Below are 14,514 nucleotides of genomic sequence, written 5' to 3' on the forward strand. Positions count from 1 at the left end.
CAAATTTAATGGCTTGTAATTAATCAGACTTGATGTACAAGAAAGAAAAATACATTTTTAAGAGTAACTCATTTCTATAGACCAGAATATCATAGAGATTTGTGGGTGTGGGCTTTTTTTTTTTACTTGGGCCCGTAAGCAAGAACGGTCAGAAAGCTTTATCAGCTTCATAGCAACCCTCTGACATCCACCCAGAACACCACAACAACAACATACACTGTGTTCTGATTGACAGGGTCCATACGCGGTGTTTACTGCACCCTGAGCATGGGATATCTGTTGAAGTTCACTTTATGTGACAAAATGTATTCATTTGGAACACCCTGAAGTTATCAAACATAGACAACACTTGAGTCCTGTATTTTAGAGGAGTTTTAGCTACAGTATGATGGCATAATGTACTTTGATTCATTTAATATAAGTGTAGAATGCATGTAGGTGTATTTGTATAAATATGAATGTATTATTCATTTAGGGATATAAATGTCTTATTTTAAAATGCTAAGTTGCGTGATAATCTTCTAATGTTTAATATGAAAATGAACGTAATTGAGTTATATTAGATGTCATTTCTCTTATTTAACCATAATCATGATGCATGTTGCATTGTAACTGTTCCGCTTCAAACCCTTTATATCTGCAAATAACACATACAAACAACACCTGGGACTAATTACACTTTTGTTTCACCTGCATTATTTTATTCAAACTTCTTTAAATACTGGGTTGATGTGCAATGACTGCTGGGTAATTTCTCTTTCCACTTCCTGTGAAGTGATTTATTGATGTTCCCTTATTCCCTATGCTGTTTGCAGTGCCCTTCAAACTGAACATGTACGCTACTTTCAGATTAGAATTTTGCATAAAATGGCACGATACCCTGTGAAGTCCACTTTGTAGGGCACTTACGGTTGAATGGAACACACAGTGACAGCAAGTTTTGCATATGCAAACCTTACTCATTTTCTTTTTCTTCAGAAATATAAAAATATAACTCTTTGTTTGTTTTCTTTTCATTGTCAAAATGCTCTTAAATGTCCAAATCATCTATACTCCAAAATAGACTTTTAAGTATTGTATTGGCAAACCCTACTAATTTTCTTTCTTTTTTTTCAGAAATGTAAAAATCTAGTATCTTAATGCAAATGTTTTTTTTTTTCTTTTTAAAAACACTCCCAAATTCCCAAATCCATCAATATTCCCAAATAGTTCTACTTTAGATGATGTACTTTTTCCCCCTTTCTGCTCAGTTTTTCATCACGCATCAGTGGCATGTGAGTGAAGCAATCAGCTATTCGTTATGAAACAGGTGCTCTGACGCATGCTATTCAATCCCCATGTGATATTAAAGTACTTAACAAGTGATTAATGATTTTATGGGCTATTAGGAGACCGGTCCCTCTCTCTTATTGGATGAGATTCACCATTGGATGAGATTTACAGCCATTAACCAGCACTGGCCACATGAGGGCGCTAAGGTTGCTGGAATGATTCAGTTTCCAGCTCTCTTATATGCTCTCCCAGAATTCACATTTAGACTTGTACTTACTCTCTTAATGGAGGACAAATGGAGAAGAAAGAAGCACCTGAGTATTTTGAGTGACCTGCACATAGCCTGCTTCCTGTTTGTTCATCCTCTAGTGTTTTGTAAACATGACTCATTGTATTCCCCTGTTGTTCCCAGAATACCTTCCGCTTCCCGGCAGCTTGGCTGACCATGTTTGACGCCGTGTTGATCCTCATGTTGATCCCCCTCAAGGATAAAGTGGTGGACCCCATCCTCAAACGCAAAGGCCTGCTGCCCTCCCCTCTGAAGAGAATCGCTGTGGGCATGTTCTTTGTCATGTGCTCAGCGGTGGCAGCTGGTGAGTCAACAACACACACACTAAATGAGTCTGTGAACCAGTGCTTTTTGTTCTTCAGCATGCTCTCTTGCCACACAAACTGTCTGTGTGTGCCGGTTTGTGGGGTGGATGTATCAAGCTTCTTTATACATATTCACAAACTGAGACTCATATGGGAGTGTTTGAGTGTGATGGCAGACATTTGCATACACATTTTAAATATATGTGCTCATTTTTGTGTCAAAAGGACATCACGGTAGTGAACTTTCATTTCAGACTTCATAAGGTTCATATGCTGTGTGTTCTGTTATATGGGACATACTGTAACACACACATGCTACAAAACATTGAGACCTAAATGACACAATCATATATTCTTAACTCTAGGGCTGGGTATAGCCAACTACTTCATGATATGATACACTTCACGATTCAGTACATTGCAATATCATAAATATGGTAATTTTGAACGAAACTGTGGCAAACTTGTAAGGGAGACTCACTGTGAAACATGAGGGAGTGAATTTGTGGAGTCAGTCTCTGTTCCCTTCTGTTTTGCCTAGTACTGCATCTTAAGATTTAAGGTTCCGGTATTTGTTAGCCAAGAATGACTGATTTTGTTTATTATTATTATTATTAATAGTATATATTAATTTATGAATGTACAACAACATTCAGAACTGATTTTTGATGTAATATTTAGATCACAGCAATGATTAAAATAATGTACACTGACAATCGACATGATTTTAATTTCTACGTCTTGTAGACAACAAACTCTTCTTTGAGGAGCTGTTCATCCCCTCATGGACTCAACCATGTTACCAGTTGTCAATAATACTATGTTTAATATTTCTAACACTTTTAGCCAGTGCACAATTCAGTTTACAGAGAATAAGAACATAAATCTACATTAAATAAAATTTGGGGTTTCTAAGATATTTGTAATGTTTTTGAAAGAAGTCTCTTATGCTCACTAAGGCTACATTTATTTGATTAAAAATACAGTAAAAACCAGCAATATTCTGAAATATTATTGCAATTTAGTAATTGTTTTAATATATTTTAAAGTGTTTTTTTTTTCCTGTGAGGGCAAAGCTGAATTATCAGCAGTCATTACGCAAATCATTCTAATATTCAGCATCATTGTAATATGCTGATTTGCTGCTCTCATTTGTTATTATCATCAATATTGAAAACAGTTGTTCTGATTAATATTTTTTGTGAAAACTGTGATAATTTCTACTTAAAAAAAACCAACTTTTGATAAATCTAATGCATCCTTTCTGAACAAAAGTATTTATAAAAAAAAGGAAGGAAAAAAGAAACCTTAGCAACTCCAAACTTTGAACGGTATAGACGGCAAAGACATTATACAGCGCTGTGAAAACATGTGCTTGAATTTGATTTGAAATTTGACATTTCATGGGATCTGATTTTATTGTGGTTTGTGGTAGTATTTATATAGTCTGGTACTAAAATGGACAAGGTTGCTGCATCTTCTTTTTTTGGTGTTGAATTTCAATGGTGTGGAAAAAGTCTTTGCCCTTAAGAAGCACCTGGATGACCCTCTAGGACATGTTATGGACAGACAAATCAGAAGTGGGGAGACGTGCCCAGTTACAGTTGGTTTGACATGAACCAAACACTGCATTTTTAATCACAGCATTGTACATGCTACAGGCAAAACATGACAGTAAGGCATCAGTCAACATAGTCCATAGTGGTGTATGGATCTATCATCATGTGTCAAGTCCATACAGAATCAATGTGAAAAATTAATTGTACAAACACGTAGTCCCTGGTGTAACACACCAAGACAACTCACGTCACACATCGCGCTGATAGACACTGTGAAATCGAAATGCTGAGCCAATATTATGAGTTTTGTGAGATATCAGTACATCAACACAGACAATTGTGTCAAATTGTGTTTTCTTAGTACTCTTCACCTGATTCTGAGAAATGAGTTCATCTCAGAGAGGTTACGACTTCTCCGTTCGTCAGATAAGGTACAGTGACTCCAAGATGGCAGAGATTCGATGTAGAATGACTCACCGACAAACACCCACACGCTCTTGACACATTCACACAGACCAATGATCTCTCCTCTGAATTCTGTCACTCCTGTCCAACCTTGAGCCGGCTCTATTGAACCCTGCAGAATGTGGATCGATATTCCTGCTTGTTCTGACAGTTAATATTCATACAGCTCACCGTCCTGGAAAATACCAACCTGAATCAGCACTTTTCGTTATTCGTTATTCTCATCTTCCCTTTTAACATATTTTTTATTTTTTTGCAGTGGAACTTTGATGATATTCTCACTTGTTGTTTCTTCGAAGTCCCCTAAAACTAGAAATGCATCTCAAAACCTAGTAATCTATATAACTTGATAGCTTTTTTTTGGCCATTTATGATAGATATGCTTTGGATTCTGGCCAAAATTAGGTATCTTCATGGCTCAACAATAAATTTGGACTTAAATTACATCCTATTTGTTTACCATTTTCATGTGCTTTTATTTAGAAACTTATGCACAAGTTGTTTCTCTGATGGATTGTTGGTGCAATTTTATCTGGTTTAAATGGATAAAGAATTTACATTTCAAGAATGATTTGTTATAAGTTAAAGTGTGATAAATTACCAACAAATCACGCTATACCATTGATTTCCAGTTTATGATTTTGTAGTATGAAGAAAGTGAAATTAAACGTTAAAAAAGTCAAGGAATTAATAAAAAGTTCTCTATTTATTAAAAACGATTTTTTAAATAATTTTGGTAACGCTTAATTTTAAGGTGTCCTTGTTACACATCTTACATGTACTTACTATTATAATAACAATAAATGATGCATAATTACATGCAAATAACTCTAAAGTAAGTACATATGTTAATAAATATTACTCAGTACTTAAATGTATAATTACACTAACAGATCTACCTTAAAATAAAGTGTAACCATATTTTTTTAATTTTTAGTTTTAAAATAATGCAAACTTATTGGTCAGAAAGAGCAGGAACTCTTAATTTGGTCTAACTTTTTTTTTAACCTTATTAAAATAATTAAATCAATCTAATGTTTAATAGAAAGTATTTCTTTCTGCCACACATTAATACAATTTTGTTTTTGTAGTGCCATGAAAATATTGGCAGTACAAAGCTGCATTATCGTTCCAAATGAGCCAACAGAAAGAAATAAAAAAATCCATAAGGTTGAGCCCTTATTTTAGATGGTAGCATAATCTTGCTAACTACAGTTTCACAATGACCTTCATATCAGAAGTGCAAATAAAGCTCTATGAGTAGGCGGCTCACTAGATTTTTAGGCACAGCAATCTCTCCAAAACTTCAGCACTTTCCTTCCAAGTGTTTTTGGCTTGCTCGTATGCCTGTCTGAAGTTCTGTACACAGTTGATGCTTCGCTACTAAGACAACACTTTTTAAGATTGTGTCCACACATGCACGACAGTTCGAGTCACACATTGAGAGAGTCGTGGAGTGCCTGTTTGGAGGTTGTAGAAGAAGACACCGTTGACAGGTCAGCAGTATCTCATTGTTCGGTTTGACTGCGCCCAGCACTCCAGTCAGTCCCCAGTCCAATTCCAGCTCTGCCCAGTGGATTAAACAGAGCTTAGTCAGCCTGACAGTGTGTGCTGCGTCCAGACATTGACATATTTCAGACTAAAGCGCTTTTTGAGTGAGATGAGTTTTGGGAGATGCGCTCTGGAGTGTAGGGAAAGTATGAATATTTTTGTCTCCCACCCTGTCTGTCTTTGACTCTCTCCGACTCTTTTAAACCACTGTCAAACTCTGCACAGTGAGAGAGTTTAGACATTTTTAAATTCATCATCTGTCTTAGCTGCCATCAAACCGAATAAATGTGGGTTTGTAGTCATCATAAGGGATTCTTTAAGTGGTAAATACCACAGAAAAACTGAAAACAGTCAAAATAATGAGAGATTGACGTCAGGTGCTTTGGTGCACGATTGCAGTTTTCAGGTATTCACTTCACTTGATTTGCTCCCAATTTAATATACCTGTTGACTAAAATGACTGATGTCAGATATGGACTAGTCGTGTGTAGCCACTTGAGCATAAACTGTAGTCCACACCGCAGATAGAAAGAAAGAGATTATATAAGTTATCTGTAAAACAATATTTTATTTAATTTTAAAACTTACACTGTCAACTCTATACAACATAATCAGTGTGAGGTTGTGCATTTAAACGTGTTCAAAATTTTAATATGACAAACTTTTCCAAATCTACCTTCTAGGTCTTTCTCAGAAGCACTCATTCTAACGGTCTGAGATCTTGTAAACACAACATTTCCTAGTTTACTGATAAAAACCTGTGCACCCTGAAGCACTTCTGGAAATTGAGTAAAGCCAATCAATCAGATTGTAGGTTGCAGTTCTGAGAAGACGCTTGCCAATTTTGTGTGCACTAGACAGCATACCAACATATGGTTCAAGGACTGTCTGATTCAGAAGACTAATAAAAGACCAGCAACTTGAAGACGTAAAAATCAAGTAATTGTTGCTATAAAAGCCCTCTGAAATAAAAACTGGTGTTTTGTCTTTTCTTCCGTGCCTTATTTTTAAGGCCATCTACAGGCTAGAGTACTCCTAAAAACAAGTACAATTTTAGCACGTGTATTTTTCTTCTTGGAAAACAGACTAAAACATAATAATGCATTCATCTTGTTTTCAGGGGCAAGCATGCATTTTTGTCCAAGAAAATAGTCAGTCATTACCTGCTAATTCCATTTATGTCTGACATGCAATTGATAGTAGCAAAGGTTTTTTTTTTTTCAGGTTGTGATGTGAACTAAAGGTTGGCTCAAAAGTTCACTTTCCACTTCAGTTGTCTTTCAATAGTAAAAACATCAACACAAAGAAATGTTAATGCAAATGCTAAACGACAACTAAGCATTTTAATTGTGTACAATCTTTGAAACATAAATGAAATACAAATGATTTCTTAAATGAAATCTGACAGGTTTTTGTTCCTCCATTGAGAGTCCATTCAGCCAGTTTTGATGCTTTAAGAAGTTCATAAAATGTAAGTAAACATAATCCAGAATTGAGCCGTTTAGTCCAAGTCTTATAAAGCTCCTCTGCAGATGTTAAATGGATTTAATGTCAGCTTTTATTTAAACATTGATCAGCGCACATACATGGACCACATAAAATATGATAAACAGAAGCTTAAACATACTTGCTTGACACACAAGAACAAATTATCTTTCAGAAGTCCACTTGATTCATATATATTACGTTTACTTGCATTTTATTCTTTTTGAACCATGCTTTTTGGACGTTCGTTGGAGGAACAGAAATCTCTCAGGCTTCATAAAAAAATCCTCATTTGTGTTGTGAAGATGAACAAAGGTTTTATGGATTCGGAAAGACATGAGCGTGAATAAATTGCAGATTTTTCAAAAGACAATTTAAATTTTTGAGTGAACTAACCACTTAAGTTAATATAAAGGGCCAGTTATACTAAGCAGGGTAATTCCAAAACAGTATGCACTGCGCGTCTTTAGTAAAACCTGACAGTACTATTTCAACGCCAAAAGCCGCTTTGCGCTGCTGCAAGCTGTTAGTAAAACTGGCCCAAAATGTCAATGAGAGCATAAAACCATTGACATTCAAGCAGAATTTAGTAATAAACTAATTAGTATATTTCAGAATGTAATTTTAAGGACAATATTGGGTTACCACTCCATGTCCAATTTAAAAAATGGGTCCTGATGCAAAACTAGTTGAGAACCACTGTTTTAAAATGATGCTGAAGAAAATGACCTTGGTTATTGCATGACAAAGCCTGAACACGCAGGAAGTCTAGTATGAAGTGCACAATACAGATGTTATCTAATAATAACCGTTGCTTTGATGTAGCCAAGAGCGGGGAAACTTGCTGGCACACTCTTGCGGAATCAGTGTGTGCAAATCACGTTCATATCACACACTTTGTGTGTGTGTGTGTGTGTGTTGTAGAGATCAAACTAATGAGAACCTTTGGGACTCATGCTCTCCTTCTTGAGAGAGAAAGAGAGCGTCCCATCCTTTGTACTCCCACTCAATGACACAGACTGACTCATTAATAAAGCTCTACCTGATACAAGCACGGTTTAAGGATGCTTACTATGTGTGAATGGATTCTGCAAAAGTGTGTGTGTGTGTGTGTTAGGGAGAAATATTAGGCATGGTGTGTGTATATTAAGATGCATGGAGGGGTGAGTGTTCGTGTGTGTTACATAATGGGTCCCACTAATGGGGCTTATTATATAGATGAGATATCTTGGGAAATTAGTCTTTTAGTGCCCCTCATTAATACCCAACGTATAGTAACACTGCTCTTTTTTTTTCTCTCTACCCCTTTGCTCTTTCTTTTTCTTTCTTTCTAAGCCCTGCTCGGTTTCACTTTTCAGAGTACATCAAGATACACACACACAGAAATGTCACCTGTGGCACACACAGCATAAAGGTAAATTGCAGGCATTTATGCAAAGAGTCAAGGATGTGTATGAAATGAAATATCAACAAAAAATGATAAATAATTGCAGCTTTTATCTGAATCTCTGAAAGATTTTGTGACTCATCGCTCTGAATGAAACTCAGGAGCAGGAATGACAAAAAGGAACGTATTTATTTTGTTTGTAATGTGACATGCGATTATGCTCATAGATTGAGAGAACATCAAATTCAAAAAATAATTTGAAATGTGGACCCCAGCACCTTTCTCAGATTTTCCAAGGCTTTTTTTCTGTTTTCCATGAGAGGGCTCGGAGAATTCAGTATTGTTTTTTTGCCTTTTCCCTTTTTTTATTATTAATAAATGTTTCTTCTTTTCTGGATTCCTTTCTCTCTGGATAGTGTAAATATTTTTACAATAATATGGACTGTAGATGGTGAAATCTACACTCCACGATTTTACAAAACTTTTTAATGTTTTAAATAATGTTTTTGAGGCTCGTTGTTTTCAAAATTTTGATTCGATCACCTGTTTTCAAGTATATGTCACTACTATGTATAAACAGCATCTACAATAGCACTGTTTACAGGTAGTACAAAGAAAATGCTGCTATTTTCATTTAGTGTACAGTAAATAGCATCTATCTATATAACACTATTGCACTCAGTGCAAATATCATTCAGAGTGTGATTATACATCCAGACAGCTTGGGCGATGACTTTTGACCCTTTCCCATAATCTATAGCCTATAGATGTAGCCCACTTTATATCTTTATGTTTATAGTATGCTAATATATGTGTTAAGTCAAATAACTTTCTCAGAGCTTTAAAAAATAACAAAATGCAATGTTATGCTACCACTTATTACTGCAAGGTGCATGTAAAGTTATGAGCAGATATGTATTTAATGGGATATTAGGGTGTAATCTAATAATAATCTAATATTATGGGGTGGGACAGATTGGATTGTCAAAAATGTATTATTATTGTTTTTCTCTCTTCTGTTTTGCACACTTGCATGTGTGTGTTTATATGTTTACACACAAGGCTCCTGCCTCTTAACTCGAGTGTATTGAAGCACTTTTAATCTGAGTCTACCCAGTAGCTGAACCCAGCAGGGCTTAGGTGGGTTTTAAAATGCCACTGCCAGAACCTCCTCACAACATTTACACAACATTTTCCAAACAGATGGGTGCTTGGCAGTGGCATAGCTCTGAAACCAACCCTACACTCTTAAAAAAAAAGGTGCCAGGAAGAACCAAAAAGGGGGTTTCGCGGCGATGCCATAGAAGAACCTTTTTTGGTTCCCTGAAGAACCTTTTATTAAATGGTTCCTTGAAGAACCTTTTTTTTCTTAGTGCCATAAAGAACCTTTTTTGGTACTGCAAAGAACCCTTTTCAAAGGTTCTTAAAAGAACCCCTTGCAGTTCTTCATGTCACTTTATTAGGTTCTTTGTGGAACCATTTATGAAAAGGTTCTTCATGGCCCCAATGTTTTTAATAGACATACAAAGAAATCCAGGAACAGGAATAAATGCATGTTTATTACTTTTATCCCTTGTGCCACAAAAATCATATGAATAGGCAACCAAGATGAATAAATTAGACAAATTGCCCAAAATCAAACTGAAAACAGCATTAAATAAACCAGAAAAATTACAATAAAAACAGTACAATATAAAACAGTACTGATACTTGTAAGATGAACAGCAGCTGCAACAAATATGCAATTTATGATTAATTTTAACTACAGGGAATTTAAAAACGTCCTTCCCAGAGAAACGCATTTCTTTCAAAAAGAAAGCCTTAAACTGATCCATCTTAAGACTTGAGAATTGTAACGATGAATTGTAGCTACAAACAAATACAGTTAAAACATCCAAAAGTGATGGAGAGACTATGAATTTTCATGAACAATGAAAATTATCTACAGTTTAATATAAACGTGTGAGTGTATGTGTTGTGTGTGTGTGTGTGTCTGTATGTGTTGTGTGTAGGGGTGTAACGATACACAACTCGCAGTTGAACGATTCATGGGCATTTTCCAAAATGGAAGGGATTATCCGTCCCCTTGTAGTGGGGAGCGATGTAATTTCCTCGTCTTCAGCTGGGATGTTCCTGTGACAATGCAGCACGATCTGTATGCATAAAAAATTGCCTATTTGATATTTAAAAAGGTTTCATACATAGTTTTTATATATTAGCATATTTAAATATAAAATGTATGGTTTATTTACAACAGTTATGCAAAAAAAAAAAAAAAAAAAAGACATTAAAACGGCAACATCTGCTGACAGACACCATGCTGCGTTGTCACAGGAACATCCCAGCTGAAGATGAGGAAATTACATTGCTCCCTTTACCAAGTGCATTCCAAACGACTACATAATGATACACGTGCCCTGCTCACTCCAAAGTCCCCACAACAAGGGAACAGGGATGATCACTTCCATTTGGAAAATGCCTGTGAATCGTTCAACTGCGATTCGCGTATATTTACACCCGTGAATATGTTTGTGTGTCTGTGTAAGTGTGTTTTGAGTTATCTATACATACAGAGAAGTGTGTGTGAGTGAAACACGGTGTGAGAGACACCGTGTTTGGATTGCAGGGAATCTACAGGGAATTATAAACCCTCTGTACACATACAGGGACAGGTATAGTCTTTTGGAAAACGAAAGCCTCCAAAAACGTAAAGGTCTTTCTCAAATATTTCGGATACGCAACATTGTATATTTGGTAGAGTGAGTACAGGAGGCTGAGAGCGAGGGAAATATCAGTGCCCCCATCATCTTTGACCATGTCCTCTCCATCCATCTGAATGGTAACTGAGCCACTGGTTAAAGGGTTCCCGTCTTCACAGTTTTTTAGGACGATGGTTGGGGTTGGGTACAGAGGATCCTGTGACAACAAACATTTTTAGGGTTTGTAGGAAATAAGCGGTGATTTAAAATATAATAAAAACAGTTTCTCAGTTTATGACCCTTTTACTTTGCTTAATATTTTAAAGGGGTCATGAACTAGGACACTGTTTTTATTATCTGGTCACTGTTGCCTTGTCTGTTATTACAGATTGTTTGATATGTACAGAGTATTTAAGTGATGTTAATACCACACATTTATAAGGGTACAAATCATTTCTGTTTAAGTTACCTGATCAATGACATAGAGCGATGACTCCTTTTCTTTGAAAAGTGATGGCATTAGAAGAATGGCTGCATTAACCATCTGGCCTAAAAACAAAGTCATAAATTTTCACAATTTGGCAATAAAATAAATATTCATTGTTTCTGTCAGAGCAACACAACAAATTAAATTGACAAAAATTAAACGAAGAATATAGCTACAAGCAGTGCCACTCAGGAGCTTTAGGAAAACAATGCACAGTGGGGAACATGCATTTATCTCTCTGGCAGCCTGGTTGTTAGGGTTAGCACACAGCAATGAAGGGGTTACTACAGAACAACAGTGTTAAGCCACGGTCACACTAGACTTTAATGCGAATTTCCCTTGGAAGCTACAACGATCATGATATGACGTCATGCTCTGCAGCGTCTTTTAAAAAGTTTAATTTTAACACATGACAAATAATACATCTAAAATGTAAAAACATACAAATCTACTACACTTTTCTGCAGCGCTGCAGTTTTAAATTTGTTCTTTTAATTCAGCTACGAGGTCATGCTGTGATGTATCGATCTGCCGTTGGACCACGGTGTCACGTTATGTGAATTCGCATGGCAGAGTTCACCAAGCTTTAACTTTGGAATGTAGCAAAATGCAAAACTTTTCATATGGGCTTGCGTTTCCGATCTGATGCATTTGAATGGAAGTCAATGGAACGAAAAGTGCAGTGTGACCGCCCCTTAAAACAGACAGACACTACAGACACGCACACAAACAGGGACAGTTTCTACTTGTTAATGGACAACAGTATATCTTGGCATGATGAACAAGTTTAGTATAAACTGCATTAATTCCTTAAGAGTTTCAGAGCCTGCAAATTTAAAAAAAGATCCATATTCCATCCAAAAATGGGAAAAAAAACAAAACACCTCTAGCTAAATAGCTAATACATTTACTATAATCGCACAATTAAAACATTATTAGTGAAACAAATTCTGCTGATAAGTACACACCATTTCGCTCTACTTCAGTCTCGCATGCATCCAGTGCCAGCTTCAGCATTTGCTTCATTGCGGTGTTTGGAGCCTTCTCCAGAAGTTGGGGAGAGAGTTTTCTTAAATTTGTAATAACACACTTGTCCACGTCAACATTGGTGGTGGTGCTGCTCATTTCTTCTAGAAGCTGATGATGAATAAATAAAACAATTAAAAAAAAGAAAAAGAAAAGTGAAGATACAGAATCATAAGCTTTAAAGTAATTTCAGTGTTTTCCCAGAGAATGTGGCGGCACGCCACTGTCCCATAATGAATGGAAAATATTGGAAAAAGGATTTAAACTTCTCTATAACATAAAAGGTATTTCATGTTGTTTTGCACCATTGAATTGGATAGGAAAATTGTGTTACACTAAAATATAGCTTTGTGCTCTTAGGAAATCACAAAAGATTGATTTAAATAAGTATATAGTCTGTTTGTGCTGCATTTCAAAACAAAAGCTCACACAATCAACCTATGATCCAGTATTTTCTGTGTCTCGGTTGTTGTCCACCAAAATAAGCTTTGCAAGTGTAGAAAAAAAGTATTGCATTAAATATTAATTATTATATTTTACAGTGCATTTGTTTTACAATATATGGCCATTAAGTTCACAAGAATAATAATAGCATTTAGTCATTAATAATAATAGTAATTGTACAAAGTTTTCTTATGGTACATCCCTCCGCAGTCTCACAAAATGCTGTGGGAAACACTGAATTTTTCTAAGTCATAGCATGGTGTTTTATTATCAGGCAAAATATTTTATTGTTTTAAAGAAATTAAGTTTACCCAAAAATGAAAATTTCTTGATTAGGTCATCCAAGTTGTATGTGATGTTCGTTCTTTTTGACTACAATTGTTTACCTTGGTCCACCTACATGAAGTGTGATCTTTCAAAGATCAGAGGTTGTATACTAAGGGAATCATGGACATTGCAGAGCTGGACCAAGCTGAACATTTTTTGTAAAAAAATAAATAAAAAATGATTACATTTATTTATCAGCTGTGCTCATGTCAATTATTGAATGTTTTCTTAAAAAAACAAAAAAAAAAACATTTTCAGCTAAAATGAGTCATATACAACTTGGATGGCCTGGTGGTGCAAGTGTGGGTATCTGCAAGTTGGAGTAATGGCCATGACAAAAAGTAGATGCATGCTAAAAAGTAGGGGCATAGAGAAAGGTCTGGGGTTGGGTAAGGGGTTTTCTGTTGTAGTAAAGCCCCCTTTCGACACACCCATTACTCTGATCTGCAGCTATCACTGTCTCTAGGTGAGTAAATGAGGAAAATTCATTTTGGATGAAGTACTCAAACCAAGAACTTTGTCTTGCTTTGAACACACTACCCTTTCCACAAACTTAACACTTCTCCTAAATTGTTAAACTTCTTAATGCTTGAAAAATTAAAGCGTGTCTGCCTAAAAAACAAACAAAAGCACCATCAATACTTACAAAGACTGGTCGACGAAGGCAGGGGAACTGACAAAGAACCTCTTTGGTTGAATGGTGAGAAATGTACTCAGCCCTGTATTTTTTTGTTCTTTTAAGCCTCTGCCTTATGTGGTCCAGATTTGGTCTCAGCTTTCTTGACTCCATCTGCATGTATTTAACATGTTGAGCAATGCTGTGCTCATCTTCCCCATCATCAACATTGTCTGAATCCTTGCAGAAAAATAAGTTGATGCAAGTATCAGTACAGTGGCATCTGTATAGATTCGGTAGAATGTGCACAGTATTACAAAGCAGGGCTGCACAATATCAATCACTCACAAATACACATGTTGCAATATGCATAATTCTGATCTAATTGGTGATTTTAAAAGGGATCATGACCTGCATGTCAAACTTTCAGTGTTCTCTAAAGTTCACTTATGTTACATCAAAATGGGAAGTCGTGGCCTAATGGTTAGAGAGTCGGACTCGTAATCCAAAGGTTGTGGGTTCGAGTCTCGGGCCGGCAGGGATTGTAGGTGGGGGGAGTGAATGTCCAGCGCTCTCTCCACCCTCATTACCACGATTGAGGT

The 14,514-nt window shown here is 36.1% G+C and overlaps 1 protein-coding gene across 1 annotated transcript in view; it reads left to right on the forward strand.

The window, feature by feature from the left end:
• LOC306847759 (solute carrier family 15 member 4-like) overlaps positions 1–14,514 on the forward strand; it is a 67,539-nt gene that overhangs the window by 12,397 nt on the left and 40,628 nt on the right. Inside the window, exon 6 of the mRNA XM_079381907.1 lies at positions 1,685–1,865. Within this exon, the coding sequence (XP_079238033.1) occupies positions 1,685–1,865 (181 nt within the window). The remainder of the gene's footprint in view (positions 1–1,684; positions 1,866–14,514) is intronic.

The sequence above is a fragment of the Barbus barbus genome, assembly GCF_936440315.1.
Source record: "Barbus barbus genome assembly, chromosome: 28".
NCBI classification, from domain to species: Eukaryota; Metazoa; Chordata; class Actinopteri; order Cypriniformes; family Cyprinidae; genus Barbus; species Barbus barbus.